The following is a 16,397-nucleotide window of genomic DNA, read 5'->3' as shown; positions in this document are numbered from 1 at the left end:
CAGCACTTACATGCATTTTCTCCAAGCTATTCACAGTTCTCAATGTTTTGCTCATGAGTCCTCTATGTGAGGTACAGCAGAAAATCCATTTTATACTTCAGGATACCCCAGCAACTGAGCCCAGATAGTAACTTATCAGAACCAGGACTCCAGTCTTGACCTCAAGAGATGGCGTTCAAATCTCAATTTGTTATTTACAAGTTTTGAGAACTTACACAACTCTCTGAGGCATGATTTCTTCATCTCTAAAATTAGGATAATAATCTTCTCTCTGGGATAAGAAATTTAGTGAGAACACATCTGTAAGTACCTGTGCATGGTAGATGATTAATAGTAGCAATTTTTTAAAAAGAGTAAAATTTTAGAGTTGTTGTGATGTATTCCTGTAGTCCCAGGCTTACAGATTGCACCCTGGATTATGTAGATTAATCTTGTCCTCCCCAAAAAGTGAAATGGCAACATTAAATTATTAACACTGTAGCAAAGAATGCAGAGCATATTTTTAAGCTAGCAAAATGTCTCTCAAGTTCATTCTTTTGTCATGTGAAGGTAGTTTGGTTTCAGTGTGGAAAATCATTTCCCTCTAGCAGGATTTCACAAGACAATACCACATTTGTCACATGGCACAGAGAGAAATAGAATCCCTTTAGCAAGAGAAATTTTAGCTTATCAATTACATTTGGAGATGATAAAACATAGATCATCCTGACACAAATTGGAAAAGCAAATGTAAAGATCACACATCCTAAATTGCTAGATATATTTTAATGGTTCAATATTAACTTGTTTGCATCTTAAAACATTTTAAAAAATCAAGTCACAGCCGTGTCTACTTTAGGCTGTGGCCATCATAAACAAATATGAAAAGAAGCAGAGTTAAAATAGATGAATACCAATGATTATCCATAAGTCTGATATAACCTAACACAAATGACCACTAAGAGACTTGTGAAGAAACAAGTGAAACAGAATTTCAAACCTGAGCTTCTGCATAACTCAATGACAGTTTTTGCTGATCAATGCCTGCTGTCCAATTGGTCAAGATTATAATGCTTTGGGGAAACAAAAAATAATCCTTTCTTCAAAATGAGTGGGAACAGTGGAAGATTCCAGCTTATCAAAGAGCCAGATTTCTGTGAAATATTCAAAGATGTTAAGGTGAGTATTCTCTTCCTGGTATTATTGGATATGTGTTACCATGGAAACCTGCCCCAGTACTACCACCACTGACCTATTTTAATCTTTCAGCAAGGAAAGGGTTACTGTCTTTTTCTCCTACCAGCTCCTCTCCCAATTTCTCTTCTCTAACAACTAGAATTCTTTCAGCGCTTGATGCTAAAAACCAATTTGTATCCTTTTAAAAAATTATTACTCTGGGGTTTGATCTCGGGGTCTTTCACCAGTTAGGCAGGGACCATAGAACTGGAGCCACATCTACATCCCCATCTTATCCCCATCTTAGTGATCAATTCTATGAATAGTGGATTTGGTCAGATGAATTTGCTTAACACAAGGGATGCCATAATAAACTGCTTGGTATCAGAATGGCTAGAGAGATATCACACTTGGATATGCCAGTGGGGTATCATTGCTCTCTTATTTGAAGGCATTGTGCAATGAATGTGGTGGGTACAGTGTGAAGTTAGACATTCTTTAACAGTACACTTACATGAACAGCCCAAGCATTGCTTCATTTTCGGGTTATAACAATTTGTCCTGATTGGTCACTCTGACCTGCATTTCCTAGCTGGGCGTTGTTTGCTAGTGGTTCAGCTGGGAACTCAAGTTAAAGATAAAAACGCTTCTGGGCTGGGAGAAGAGCCAAGCCTGGAAGAATCCTCCTGTTTGCTACCTAGAACTGGAGGATCTGTCCAGATTAGGTACGGAGCTTTTCCAGAACAGCACGAACTTCTTCTGGATTGTAGTTCCAAGGGCCAGGTTTTCCCTGCAAGAGAAATGAATCAGGCATTCCCTGAGTTCCACCTTGCAGGGAATATATGGGTCTAGAGCTCTGATGTGAGATGGGGTGGTGGTATCTACGCAGGAATTATTAGTACTGCACAGACAGTGTCAGATGCAATGTGAGGTGGATCTGATCACCCAACGATACAAGAGGGTGGCACCAACATTCATCCAGAGGACTAGGCAGAGAAGTAGAAGGAAAACTCAGGGAGGCAAAGGGACAAAGTTTCAGCAAAGGATCTATGTAAGTAAGATTTCCTTCCATCATCAGACCTTCAGACCTGCCTCATTCTCTCCAGCCCTCACATAGAGTTCTGCCCATTCTACACAGGAACGACCTTCACCTATCCAATCCTTTGCACTAGATCAGCTCTCTTTGGGCCCCTAGCACAACTCCCAGTGATCTCCTATCTTCAGTCCCTACCTACTCTAGTCCATTCTTCACCCAGTAGTCAATATTCTTTCTGTAGTACAAATCTGATTGTGCTTTTTCTCCTCATGGTCCTCCTAGGCCTCCTTGCCCCAAGATGAAAGCTGAAGTCTCTGGTTAAGAACCAGAGCCTTTGCTGGGCACCAGTGCACCGGTGGCTCACTCCTGTAATCCTAGCTACTCAGGAAACTGGAAATGGTGCTGTGGCTCAAGTGGTAGAGCACTCACCTTGAGCTGAAGAGCTCAGGGACAGTGCCCGCATGACCGACAAAAAAAAAAAAAAAAAAAAAAAAGAGCCCTGAAACCCAAATGCCCCCAATTCCCTACCCTCTTCCTTCTCTAACATACCTCAGTGCCTTGCCCACCCTTTTCCCTATTTGTGCAATGATTTTTCCTCCCCATACAACTCTTTATGGTTTAAGACCCAACTAGGCTTGCTACATCCTCTGAAAAGCCTATTCTTCCACAGGAGTTGGGAAATGTGCTTGGAGAACCAAGTTCATTCTGATGCCTCACATGTTTTCATTTACACATTGTCTGTGGCTGCTTCTTTTGGTTGTTTCTTTTGTTGTTATTGTTTGTTTTTATTGGTCAATAAGAGCCCAGAGCCTCATGTATACTAGGTAAACACTCTATCACTGAGCCCCAGAATTGAAAAGTTGGGGAATCCCAGGGTTATTTGGCTTACGAAGTCAAAACTATCTATCACCTGATCCTTCATAGAAAAGGCTTTTTGGGGGAGGGGGGAGGAGGGGCTTGTCAGTCGTGGGGCTTGAGCACTGGGTTTGGGCACTGTCCCCGAGCTCTTCAGCTGAAGGTGAATGCTCTACCACTTGAGCCACAGCACCATTTCTGATTTTCTGGTTGTTAATTGGAAATAAGACTCTCATGGATTTTCCTGCCTGGGCTGACTTCCAACCTCAATCCTCAGATCTCAGCCTCCTGGGTAGCTAGGATTACATGTGTGAGTCACTGGTGTCCAGCTTGAAAAGGTTGTTGACTCCTGCTCTGGAGTCCCATGCCACATGGGACATTGCATTACTGCTGATATCTGGGGCTTCTTTATAGTCTGGGAAGACCACTAGGATCTTGAAGTAACATAGGAGTCAATTAAGTTAATTTGTGTATGTCTGGTACTTGCATGTCAGTCGTGGGGCTTGAACTCTGGGCCTGGATGCTGTTCCTGAGCTCTTCAGCTCAAGGCTAGCACTCTACCACTTGAAGCACAGTGCCACTTCTGGCTTTTTCTGCTTATGCGATGCTAAGGAATCAAACCCAGGGCCTCATGCATGCAAGGCAAGCACTCTACCACTGAGCCACCTTCCCAGCCCAAGGCGTTCTTTATTTGACCTGCATAGGTAGGGCCAGCCTGGCCTATAGGTCAGAGAGCATCTGGCAGTTGGGTTTCATCTGTCTCCAAGGTTTGAAATCCCTATGAAACTTAATGTCCCAGGATCAGAAGCTGTGCTTGCTTCCTTTATTCTAACCAGGCCAAAACCTTGAGAGACAGTAGCCATCAGGAAGCCTCGGTATTGAGTCAAGCTCCCATGTCTCATCCTTACATCAGCATTTCTCACTCCTAGTGTAGAGGGCCCACTCTCCTTGACCTCCTACACCCAGGGTCAGACCTGCCTCAGCAATGATGGCTTCAGAGCCCCTCCATTTTCTGTTGTACCCCTTCCAGGAGATTTAGAATGGAAATCAAAGCCTTGCCTAGTAATCTGGGGCAAGTCAGTTTAGTCAGTTCCCCTCTCTGATCATCATTTATAAAATGGGAACATGTTCTTGCTTCCCTTCCCTTTTTTTCTTCCTTTCTTCCTTTCCCTCCCTCTTTCGCTCCCTCCCTCCCTTCCTTCCTTCCCCCTCCCTGCCCCCTGCTTTGTGTGCAAGTATTGGGGCTTGAATTGAGGGCCTCCATGTTCTCTTGGCTTTTTCCACTCAAGACTCACACCTCTATTTCCACAAACAATGTTTTCTTTTCTTTCTTCTTTTTCTTTTTCTTTTGTCTGTTGTGGGGCTTGAACTCTGGGCCTGGGCACTGTCCCTCAGCTCTTCAGCTCAAGGCTAGTCCTCTACTACTTGAGCCACAGTGCCACTTCCTGCTTTTTCTGCTTATGTGTCACTGAGGAATCCAATCCAGGGCCTCATGCATACAAGGCAAGCGCTCTACCACTGAGCCACCTACCCAGCCCCCAAAACAGCATTTTCTATCTCTCATAAAACCAAACCATCTGGCTTCTGAAGGCAGATAGGAGGATGCAGCTATGGTGTAACTGCTAAGTATTTTCATGTGCATTATTTCATCTCTGCAATTTCATATTGCAGAAGAGCTAAAGGGGTGAATAGGTTGCTGTGTTCACGTGGACAGCAGTGATTTGAATCCAGGTCTCCCTGAAACAAAGCCCTCTTTTGGCATTGTCTTTCCAGAGCCCTTTGCCCCAAGGTCACAACCTTATAGAGAATCCTGCCCTCCTGAAGTACATAGAGCCTCTCTGGCAGGGCTGCATAGAGCTGGCTGCTCTGGTTCTCCATTGTGTCCACCACGACAGGGCACTGAGGCTTCTGGTCCAGTAGCAGCTGGGCTGCCTGCAGGCGGTCCTGGAGGTTCCGGTGATGGCTGATGTTCACATTGTTCTTAAAAGCCCAACCATCTACAAGAGAAATATTAGTCCCCAGACTCCATAGGCATGCTCCACACTTCCTGCAGACTAAATGCCACCTGATTTTAACATAATATCCCACATAGAGTGCCCTTGGCTATGATTAGACCCAGTTTCCCACTAAAGATAGGTGACAATGTTGCAGAGAGAATTACTGATTGATCTAGAACTGAAGCACTAGGCTTCTGACTACAGGCCTTAGCTCTTCAGTGTGAGATAGTCTGAGACACAGTGCTTCTTGATCTTTAGTACACATGAATCTCTCAAGGACTTTGTAGATTTTGGGTTTTTTTTGGGGGGGGGGGCGGGGGGGAGGACTCAGGGCCTGGGTTCTGTCCCTTCGTGTTTTCACTCAAGGATAACACTACCATTTAAGCCACAGCTCCATTTCTGGCTTTCTGCTGGTTAATTACAGATAAGAGTCATACATACTTTACTGCCCAGGCTGGCTTCGAACCATGATCCTCATATCTTAGATAGGATTATATGCATGAACCATGGGTGTCAGGCTAAAGGAACATTCTTTGTCCAGCTCCCAGAATGGCAAGGCTGTTGGTGCCTGCATCGTACTTTGACAGACAAGAGTCTAGAGCAGTGGTTATCCAGGTGTGTATTCCCCAGACTAGCTGTACAACATCACTTAGGAGTTTCTTAGTAATGTCGATTCTTAGGCCCCAACCTGTACTGGCCAAGAATAAAGCCCAGCAATCTGTGTTCAACAGCCTTCCAATTGATTCTAATACTGAAGTTTTAAGGACTCTTAATGTTTTAAGGGCTATTCCTCAATTACAACAATCTTTTAAAAATACAAATCAGACCTTATCACTCTCCTTAAATCTTTCAGCTCTTTTACTCTTTCTTCCTCTTCTGGCCTCTCCACCCAGGCTTGAAATGGGGCTTGGGGAAAGGGAAGAGAGAAAAGAGTGAAAAAAGGAAGAGGCAGATAATCTTTCTGTACCTGATGCATGTGCTTCTTCAATGTAAATGATGAGGAAATCGGCTGTGGAATGAAAGTCTTCTACAAGTCTCTTGAATTGGTCGAATTTGAAAAGAAATGAAGGTCAGGTGCAACTACCAAAGTTCAGTACCAGTGGCCTATTGCCTAAACAGAAAAGAAGCCATCATAAATGTAGAATCTGTTCTCAGTTTTCTTTTGCATGTACCATCTTCTCTCCTACTTCACAATTCTGTTCTCTTTACTGCCCCTCCAGGATGGGGCCTGGACCTAGTGGCACTGGTTTGTGCCTTTCTAAAATAAGAGGTTTTATAAGATACCTCAGTGGACCACCTGCAGATGTGCGTGTGTGCATGTGCACGTGTGTGTGTGTGTGTTTGTGTGTGTGCTAAAATGGCATGCATATACAGCTTCCCTCTCTCTCCAGCCACCAGAGCAAGGTATCACGCCCCAGCCAAGAGCATAGAAGTTGAACCAGACTTTCCCCCTTCCTAGTGACCTCAACCCCAAAGGTACTGCAGTTTCCTCTTTGGGGTCATGCTTGACACTGTGATGGAAGAAGAGAGGAAAAGTTTCTCTAGCTGGGTGCTGGTGGCTCATGCCTGTAATCCTAATGACTCAGGAGGCTGAGATCTGAAGCCAGCCCAGGTAGGAAAGTCTATGAGACTCTTTTCTCTAATTAACCACTTAAAAACTGGAAGTGGCACTGTTGCTGTAAGTGGTAGAATGCTTGCTTTGAGAAAAACAAAACAAAACAGGCCAGGGACAGTGTCCGGGGCTCTTAGTTCAAGCCCCAAAAATGTCAAAGAAAAAAGTTTATCCTAAGTCACTACTACATCACTTGGCAAATTACATCACTGCTAGTCCGGGTAGAGACAGTTACTGCCATGCCATGCCATGAGATGTCAGGGGATGCCCATACCTGACCCTGAGCTGCCCATGCTGGGGCCAGACCCTCTCTGTGACCAGAAAGTGATAGCAGTTCATTGGGTGGAAGCAGAAAGAAGGAACATCCAGAGCTGGGACAGTGGACCTTGCAAAATATGCCTCAGAGGTACAGGAAGGTCTGGAAAACAGGACCTGTGTGAATCAAGGCTCTGAGTCCCCCTGGCAACCTCTGTTGTTCCTTTGGGCTTCACTAACAAAAGGCAGACCCAAAGATGAAATGAAGAATTTCAAGATAGCTTTTTGCAGAGCATAAATCTGCAAGTGTGAGGCCTTTCTGAGCGTGGGGTCCTGTGTGAGTCAGGAACTCATGCCTATAGGTCAGAGTCATCTATAATTCCCCAACTTGGACTAGGACAACACCCCAGAGCCAGAGCCAGGGCCAGAACACCGCTAAACCTTTTGTGTGTGTGTGTGTGTGTGTGTGTGTGTGTGTGTGTGTGTGTGTGTGTGTGTGTGTGTGTGTGTGTGTGTGTGTGTGTGTGATGGAGCCTGAACTCTGTGTGTGTGTGTGTGTGTGTGTGTGTGTGTGTGTGTGTGTGTGTGTGTGTGTGTGTGTGTGTGTGTGATGGGGCCTGAACTTTGGGCCTGGGCGCTGTCCCTCAGCTCTTCAGCTTAAGGCTAGCGCTCTACCACTTGAGCCACAGCGACACTTCCGGCTTTTTCAGCTTATGTGGTACTAAGGAATTGAACCCAGGGCCTCATGCATGCATGCAAGGCAAGCACTCTACCACTGAGCCACCTTCCCAGCCCCTGCTAAACCTTTATCACATCTATTGTGGTAAGAGCTGGTCCTGTACTGTGCTATAGCCTTAAGGTTCTCCACCCCCCACCCCCACCCCCAACCTCCAATCCTGTGTTCACTGCCCCTTGAGGGCAGGGCCTCATTCATACTTCTCCCATTTGTATCCCAGATCTTGAGCATGCGCATGTTCACTCTTCAAGCATTTGTTCAGCACTTATAATGGGCAAAGCTACATGCCACACACTGGGGATTCAGTGGGAAAGGTGGCCAGCAAGCCTCTGCCTGCATGTAGTTTCAGGTCTGATTAGTGGGGAGTCAGGCAACCAAAGCAAATAAGCACATAAGTGAAGCAATTTCAAATGTGATAAGTATTGTGAAAGAGACTATAAAGAAGTGCCCTACTTCAGACCTCTCCCCAGAGAGGGCCTCTGGGGAGCTGCCATTTAACCTGAGAAGCGAAGGAATAGAAAGACCAACCATGGGGAAAGGATAAAGGGCTTTCCAGGCAAAGGGACTCAATGTTCAAAGTCCTCCAGGACAGACAGGGCCGAGTTTGTTCAAGGACTCACAAGATCACTGGCTGGAACCAGAAGGAAAAGCAGCCATAATAGAGACCTCAGTGAAGAATTTCAATTTTTTGTCTTAAAAGCCTGGGCTGGCTTCAGACTGTAACTATCAGATCTTAACCTCCCAAGTAGCAAGGATTACAGGCATGAGCCACTGGTGTCTGGCAAGAATTTCAATTTTATTCTGGCTATATTGAGAGTCATGGAGATATAAAGCAAGGGTAGTGGATTTTTGCTGCCTTAATCCTTAACCTATTTTGTATACTATTGAGGGGAGAAGGTGCCCAGCCGGGTTCTGTGGAAGACAGAAGGGCTCAGGTCTGCTGTCTGCCCATAGCAGCCAAGCCACAGGCACTAACACCCAGGGCTGATTAGACCCTCCCACCAAGGTGTTTGATTGTGCAGAAGCAAGGAGAAAGAAGCACTTAGGGAGCATTGAGAAGTACTTCAAGGGACCGGGGAGCCATCACTAGCGGTAGACCAGGAGAAGCAGTATAATAGATGGGACTGCTATAGTGTGTGTGTGTGTGTGTGTGTGTGTGTGTGTGTGTGTGCTTGCTTGATGTACATGTGTGCTGATCCTGGGAGTGTGTGTGTGTGTGTGTGTGTGTGTGTGTGTGTGTGTGTGTGTGTGTGTGTGTGCTTGCTTGATGTACATGTGTGCTGATCCTGGGACTTGAACTCAGGGCGTGGGTGCTATCCCTAAGCTTCTTTTTTTTTTGGTCCGGTCATGGGGCCTGAACTCTGGGCCTGGGTGCTGTCCCTCAGCTCTTCAGCTCAAGGCTAGCACTCTACCACTTGAGCCACAGGCCACTTCCAGCTTTTTTTTTTTCTGCTTGTGTGGTGCTGAGGAATCCAACCCAGGGCCTCCTGCATGCAAGGCAAGCACTCTACCACTGAGCCACCTTCCCAGCCCCCCTAAGCTTCTTTTGCTCAAGGCTATCACTCAACCATTGAACTAGAGTGACACTTCCAGCTTTTTCTAAGTAGTTTATTGGAGACAAGAGTCTCAGGGCCTTTCCTGCCCAGGCTGACTTTGAACCATGATCCTCAGATTTCAGTACGGCTTTGCTGTGGTTAATTGATTAGTTACATATCTTCCTTGTTCTACAAGGATTTGAAGCAGCTTGTGCACATAATAAAATATAAAACAGAATAGACAGGGGGGGAAACTCTTGTCTCTCTGGAAGGCATAAAACAGGAAAGGAGAATAAAACATAATAAATATGTCTTATGTATTTATTAAAACTGAGTTATATATTTTGTTCTGAGTTTTCTGGTGGCCAAGTAAAAGGAGAAACACAATTATATATTCCTAGTATTAAAGTCTACAGTATAAGGAGAAGGTAGATTGATTTCTCTAGAGACACAAAGCTCTCCTTATCTTTGGCTCACAGATTGTTTTCATAGGAGGCCCTCAGAGACTCTGAGTGGGCCTCAGTCCCTGTGGGTTTCCTGCATGATTATTCCTCACCCATGTGACAGGGAGGTATCAGCAGGAAAGGATCTCAGGTCAGTCATGGCCAAGTGGTGGGTCAGTGGACTCCAATGACCCCAGGGAGTCACTTAGGGTAAGATAAGTGACTAAGGTTCTGGTCTAGCTCAAAATATTAGCTTTCTGGAATTTTGTGTTCAATGGGCCAAAAAATAAAATCAACACCCACTGATTGGGACACTCTGGAAGGGACAGAGCCATTTGTTTAATTATTTATATTGTGGTTGACACAGTGATTGGTATTGAGGGCAAAGTTCAAACTTAGTTCTCTGCTTCTCAGACAGCAGAGAGAGGAAAGATGGATATAGTGGGTAGTTGCACTGAAGGCTGGCATTACGCCCAGGTCCACAGGCCACAGGGCAGAGAACACCATTTTGAGAATGTTAGGTAAGGATCTCAGGTCAAGCCCAACTCTGTTTTATAAACAGGAAAACAGGTTTGTAGTAGAGGTGGACTTGGACTTACCCCAAAGACTCCTAGGCCAGTAAATTAACTCCACACCAAGTTCTCTCAGCAGAAAACCCCATGCATAATTACAAGCTAATTCCTCATTCCATTTGGAGAAATTTGAGATTTCAAATGGGGACTGAAATTTATTTTCTGACTCTTGGATAATAATCTATAACTAGTCTTCTCACACAACATGCTAGTTAGTCAAAGCTTGTGTGTGTGTGTGTATGTGTGTGTGTGTGTGTGTGTGTGTATGTGTGTCCAAGAGTGTGTGAGCACAATGTGCATGTGCTTACAGGAGACCACAGAGGATAGAAGATGGCTGTTAGTTTCTCTGAGCCCCTTCTACAAGACAGAAAGTACACCAGCACAAGTTCTAGTTTGGTCTCAACTAAGAAATCTGAACAAGTCATTTATTACATTGGGCCTTTGTATCTGTGAAACAGGGGAATTGCTTTTGGTTAGTCATAAAGAGTTTTCCAGGTCTCCCAATCTGTGGCTCTACATTCACAGTTCATGCTCAAAGTATACAACAGAGCATTTTAATGGCCTACTAGGTGTCTGAAACAGTTACAAGGTATCTATCTTACAGGCAGAACTGATCGTGTTAACTCTGTACTTGAAAACCAAGCATCTCAGATATGTCTGCAGGTAAGACACACCAGGCCTCCAAGTTCTGGTCCCTGCTGGTGGTCAACCTCATCTTTCATCCCTTCTTGTCCTTTGTACCCCACTTCTGCCAAGCTTAAGGATGCCCTTCCCCTTTCTTTCCCTGTTCTTAGAGCTGTCCTTAGAGATTCAGCTCATGGTCCTGTTCTCCAGGCAGCCTTCCAGCAGCGACCTCCTAACCCCACCTGTGAGATGACCCTGTGCTTGCCTTGCCTGCATCTCTCATGTCTGAGTTCTGTGGTGTTACTACCACTGCCTATTATTTCAGAGGATTCGAAGTCTAAGTGTAGAATACCAACTCCATTTTATAAAGGAATATTTTCTGTTTGTCTGTCATTCTCCTCTCATCCTTTGGTCTCAACTGCAGTAGCAGGGCCCAGAGACAACCCGAGACCTTTCTTCATTGAAGGTAGACAGTTAAATACTGTAAGACAATTCTGTGAATTGGCCCTGAGGCAAGTTAGCTTTCAAGGAAAAGCTAATGGGAAATGATCTTTCTTTCTTTCTTTCTTTCTTTCTTTCTTTCTTTCTTTCTTTCTTTCTTTCTTTCTTTCCCCCCCCCTCTCTCGCCCCCCTTGGTTGGTATCCAGCAAATTGGTCTGTCCTATTACAGTGTCTGTAATGGTAAAATTAGTGGTTATTCCTCGATGTCAGTGCTTGCTTGGTATGAATGTTTGTTGAATAAGTTGAGGTCTTTATTTTGGGGGCATTATGGCTTAAATTCATAAAAAAAGAATAAAAGAAAAAGGAAGAAAGGAAGCCAGCACTAGTAGCTTGTGCCTGTATCTAGCTATTCATGAGGCTGAAATCTGAAGGATCTTGATTCAAGGTCAGCTCAGGCAGAAAACTTTGCTAGCTTCCATCTCCAAAATAACCAGCAAAAAGCAGGTCTGGAGGCATGGTTCAAATGATAAAGAGACAGTCTAACAAGCACAAGGCCTTGAGTTCAAACCCCTGTGCCAAAAAAAAGGAAAAGAAAGAAACTATTAGTGCTCCCTTTGATTAAAACACTTCCCTCCGTGTGTGTGTGTGTGTGTGTGTGTGTGTGTGTGTTTGTGTGTGTGCACGTGTGCGCATGCACCAGTAGTATGGCTTGAACTCAAGGTCTAAGCTGTCCCTTTTTGTTCAAGGATAGTGCTCTACCACTTCTGGCTTTTTGCTGGTTAATTGTAGATAAGAGTCTCAAGGAGCCGGGCGCTGGTGGCTCACACCTGTAATCCTAGCTACTCAGGAGGCTGAGATCTGAGGATCTCGGTTCAAAGCCAGCCTGGGCAGGAAAGACTGTGAGACTCCTATCTCCAGTAAAAAACCACCAGAAAACAGGAAGTGGCGCTGTAGCTCAAGTGGTAGAGCGCTTGCCTTGAGTTGAAGAGCTGAGGGACAGCGCCCAGGCCCAGAGTTCAAGCCCCACGACCGACAAAAAAAAAAAAAAAAAAAAGAGTCTCAAGGACTTTTCTACCCAGGGTGGCTTCAATCCTCAGGTCTCAGCTTCTTGAATAGCTAGGATTACAGGCATGAGCCACTGGTGCCCAGCAACACTCCCCATCTTAAGCTACAAAAGTCATTCTTTCTTCAAAGTTTAGTTCCAAAGACACTTCCTCTAGGAAGCCTTCCAAGTCCAGCAGCAGAGAAAAGTCAAACCTTCCTACTGTCTCCATTTCACAGAACTATAAAGATTTGTTTATTACATATACCTGTTCTGTAGAGATATAATGTCTTTGCCCCAAGAGCAGGAGAAGCAGTAGACCAGTAGATGGGACTGAGAGAGAATAGATGGCAACTTAAACTGCTATAATTTGTGTGCATCTGTGTGTGCACGTGCTTGCTGTGTGTGCATGTGTATGTGCGCACGCACGCACGCATGCGCATTTTCTACGGGTCTGTCATACTAGAGGTGTTAATGCCAGTCAAAAAGCATTGAAAAGCCAGGTGCTGGTGGCTCTCACCTATAATCCTAGCTACTCAGGAGGCTGAGATCTGAGGTTGTGGTTCAAAGCCAGCCCAGGCAGGAGAGTCTGTGAGACTCTTATATCTAATAAACTACTCAGAAAACCAGAAGTGGCACAGTGGCTCAAGTGGTAGAGCGCTAGCCTTGAGCTGAAGAGCTGAGGGACAGCGTTCAGGCCCAGAATTCAAGCCCCATAACTGACAAAAAAAAAAAAAAAGCATTGAAAACACAAAAGTAAAAGTCCTCTCTCTGGATCTGACCTGGTCACTCACTGGCTCTGTTCCCTTGTCCTTATTTCACTCCTTTCGAAAATGAGAGGATTGACTGACTAGGTTAATACTTCCCAAAGGGTGCTTTTTGGAATCAGTTCAATGATCATAGGCCATTTCCTTTGGTGGAAAGTTGGGTTTATGTCTTAGGAAAACCAGTCAGCAATAGGTTGATGTATTAAATGTTTCATGCATTTGCTTTATTGTTTTAAATGCCAGTCCTGGGCTTGAACTCAGGGCCTAGGAACTGTCTCTGACCTTTTTTTACTCAAGGTTAGGCCTCTTCCATTTGAGCCAAAGCTCCACTTCTGGTCTTTTGGTGGTTAAGAGAAGAGTCCCATGGACTTTCCTGCCTGGGCTGGCTTTGTACCATGATCCTCAGATCTCAGCCTCCTGAGTAGCTAGGATTACAGGTGTGAACCACCAGCACCAGGCTCATGTGTTTTCTTTTAAGAGTCAGAGCTTCTCAGAGTCGTTTTTTTGTGAAATATTGGGCTTGAACTCAGGGTCTCAAGCTCTTACTTGCCTCCTCCCACCATACCTTACTGGTACTCTAGCACTTGAGTCACATCTCCATTTCTAGCTTTTTCTTGTTCATTGGAGATAAAAAGTCTTTTGGATTTGTCTGCCTCTGCTGGCTTCAAACCTCTATCCTCAGATCTCAGCCTCCTGAGAACAGGGAGCTTAGGTATCCAGGTGCTGGTTCTGAGGAAAGGCATATGAGGAGAGGTGTGGGCAGGGAGGCATGGCCCCAACTAACAGCGTTAGCCCAACTAACAGTGTCCAGAAAGCTGGACCCTGGCCCGTGAGGGTGTGTGGATGGCTGGCATGGAGAACATTCCAGAAGGACATTCACGTATCAGTGAAGTCACAGAGAAGGCAAAGCACAAGAGATGGACAAGGCCCCACAGTTTATCTCCAGAAAGTGAGTGTGAGGAGCGCTCAGAAGTGATAGTGGTGAGAAAAGTTGGAGCCTAGCTGGGAGCTGGTGGCTCACGCCTGTCATCCTAGCTACTCAGGAGGCTGAGATCTGAGGATTGCAGTTCAAATCCAGCTCAGGCAGGAAAGTCTGTAAGACTCTTATCTGCAATTAACCAGGAAGGAAGAGAGAAAGAGAGAAACAGAGAGACAGAGACAGACAGAGATCTTCAACAAGTATATACTGAGTGATTACTATCTGCCAACAGAAGGCAGGGCACAATAATTGTGAAGAGTTATAATGTCCCTCCACAGAGTTTGAAAACTAATGAAGGCAACCCCTAAGTCAAATACCCACCACCCAATTACAAACCACGATGGCCTGAATAAAGTAAATTTTGAGATGTTAATCAGAATAGAAGAGAGGCAACCTGAGTTGGGGAAACTAGAGTTGGCTTTGAGCAGCACTCTGAAGGATGAGATGGGAGGGTTTCGCCAAGCAGAGATGGTCATGGGGTGCCCTGGAAGAAGGTCTTCATTATAAGACCAGCATTGAGGGCTAGAAGCCAGAGTGAATGACTTGTGATCTGACTGTCTGGGAAAGTGGTTATGCCCTCAGAGGAACAGAACTGGAGAATATTTCATTTCTTGATCAAGAAGAAGAAAAGAACCCCCCCCCCAAAGGAGCAGAGGAAGAAAATTCAACACCTTCCAAGCCACCTCTCCATCCCCTGCACTGCCACTTTCTCAAGCCCCCTGAGGACATAGTGGCCTCCTGACCTTGCATGAAGTCCCAAATGCTGCACCTCTGTCCTGAGAGGCTGATCACTGAGCAGTTTGGAGCCAGACCTCCATACATAGCCTTGTCTTCCAGTCTCTGCCACCGGACCTTCAGGACGAACCAGAAGTACTGTGTGCTAAAGAAAGTCGGGACCCAGTTGTCTGGGGAGAAGCGAGGATTCCTGGTCATGCCGGTCTTCTGGCCCATGGCCAGGATGTGCTTCTTGACCCTCTCTGGAAAAAGAATCATTAGCATTTTGCCCATGGCCACCTCTACAACCACCTGCAAGAATATCCAGAGCCGCTTCAGCCACAGTCCTTGCCGGGACAGCCCCATCTCTGAGCAACCAGCACTGCCTCTGAGGCTGATGGACCCAGAGGCTGCAGCCAAGCAAGACGCAACACTGGGCGGAGCTGAACAAAGGTGCAGAGTAGGAAGAGCCAATCCCTGACCAGAGGAAGGAGCCAGGATGGAAGGTGTTTGCTTTGCTGTCAATAAAATGGAAAATCCCTAACCATCTGCACAAATGTTTACTCTAAATTGTTATCATTTCAGATCAGTTGTCTTTGCTTTTGAGAGATCCTTGGATTGGGACAATCCAGATCTTAATTTTCCCTCTGCTTAACTTGAATACTTGGACCCAGTACAGCTAAAGTCACCCTTCTGTACAATTAATATATGCTAATAAAAGAATGGAAAAGATTTGTTTCAGGCTGGGTACCAGTGGCTCATGCCTGTAAATCCTAGCTACTCAGGAGGCTGAGATCTGAGGATCATGATTTGAAGCCCACCCATGTGGAACTGTCTGTGAGACTCATCTCCAATTAACCAGCAAATACCCCCTCACCCTCCACCTCTGCCTAGAAATAGAAGTGTGACTCAATTGGTAGAGCACTAGCCTTGAGTGAAAAAGCCAAGCAACAAGGGTATGAGGCCTGCGACGGACCAGCTCGGCCGGAGCACTGGGACCGACGGGACAGGGATCTCGGGATAGGCGGGCAAAGGAGTCGGCGAAGTGACAAACAGACACAGACTCAAAAGAGTTGCATCTGAGTGTATCTTTATTGAGGAGAATTAACATTTTTATACAGTGTGTGATTGTGACATAGATTCTTTGTTTATTTAAGCACGTAATCAATTTTTTAAAAGGCAAAGCATTGATGAATTACATGAAAATTAATGACTATCCCACCAACTGTTTAAGCTAAGTGGTGCGAAACAAGTCTAGCATATTGTTTAATAGAATACGTCATCTATTCAGCCTTTTTTATGTTTAATAATTAACAAACCTAAGACAGGGCTGTACTTACATTATACTCTTTTTAATTTTATCCAACTAATTTCATCTTTATAAGCTCCTGTATAAGGAAATGGTTCTTGGTTGGTACAGGAAATATGTTACTAACTTTATATTTTGTGTGAAAACACCATCTATTCTCTATAATGTAAGTTGGACTAAACTTAATCATAACTGTTGGGAGAATCTTTCTTTTTCTTTTATAATCAGAGGTCCCTTCTTTTTAGAACTCTCTAAACTACTGGGATAACTCTTTCTAACTTAGTTTAGTTTATTGATTTTGTCTATTAGACATATCTAGAAATTT

At 44.9% G+C, this 16,397-nt stretch overlaps 1 protein-coding gene across 1 annotated transcript; it reads right to left on the bottom strand.

Moving 5' to 3' along the window:
• Positions 1–746: 746 nt before the first annotated feature.
• LOC138807136 (type I iodothyronine deiodinase-like) lies at positions 747–15,156 on the bottom strand. The gene is made up of 4 exons (XM_069992711.1): positions 14,793–15,156; positions 6,011–6,154; positions 4,844–5,043; positions 747–1,945 (listed from the first exon to the last, which is right to left on the bottom strand). The coding sequence occupies exons 1-4, from the start codon at positions 15,127–15,129 to the stop codon at positions 1,877–1,879; spliced, it is 750 nt and encodes a 249-aa protein (XP_069848812.1). The 5' UTR covers positions 15,130–15,156; the 3' UTR covers positions 747–1,876.
• Positions 15,157–16,397: the final 1,241 nt, after the last annotated feature.

Source organism: Dipodomys merriami, unplaced genomic scaffold (assembly GCF_024711535.1).
Source record: "Dipodomys merriami isolate MVZ:Mamm:240054 unplaced genomic scaffold, mDipMer1.0.p SCAF_412, whole genome shotgun sequence".
In the NCBI taxonomy this organism is placed as follows: Eukaryota; Metazoa; Chordata; class Mammalia; order Rodentia; family Heteromyidae; genus Dipodomys; species Dipodomys merriami.
This window is presented reverse-complemented; position numbering and strand designations above follow the sequence as displayed.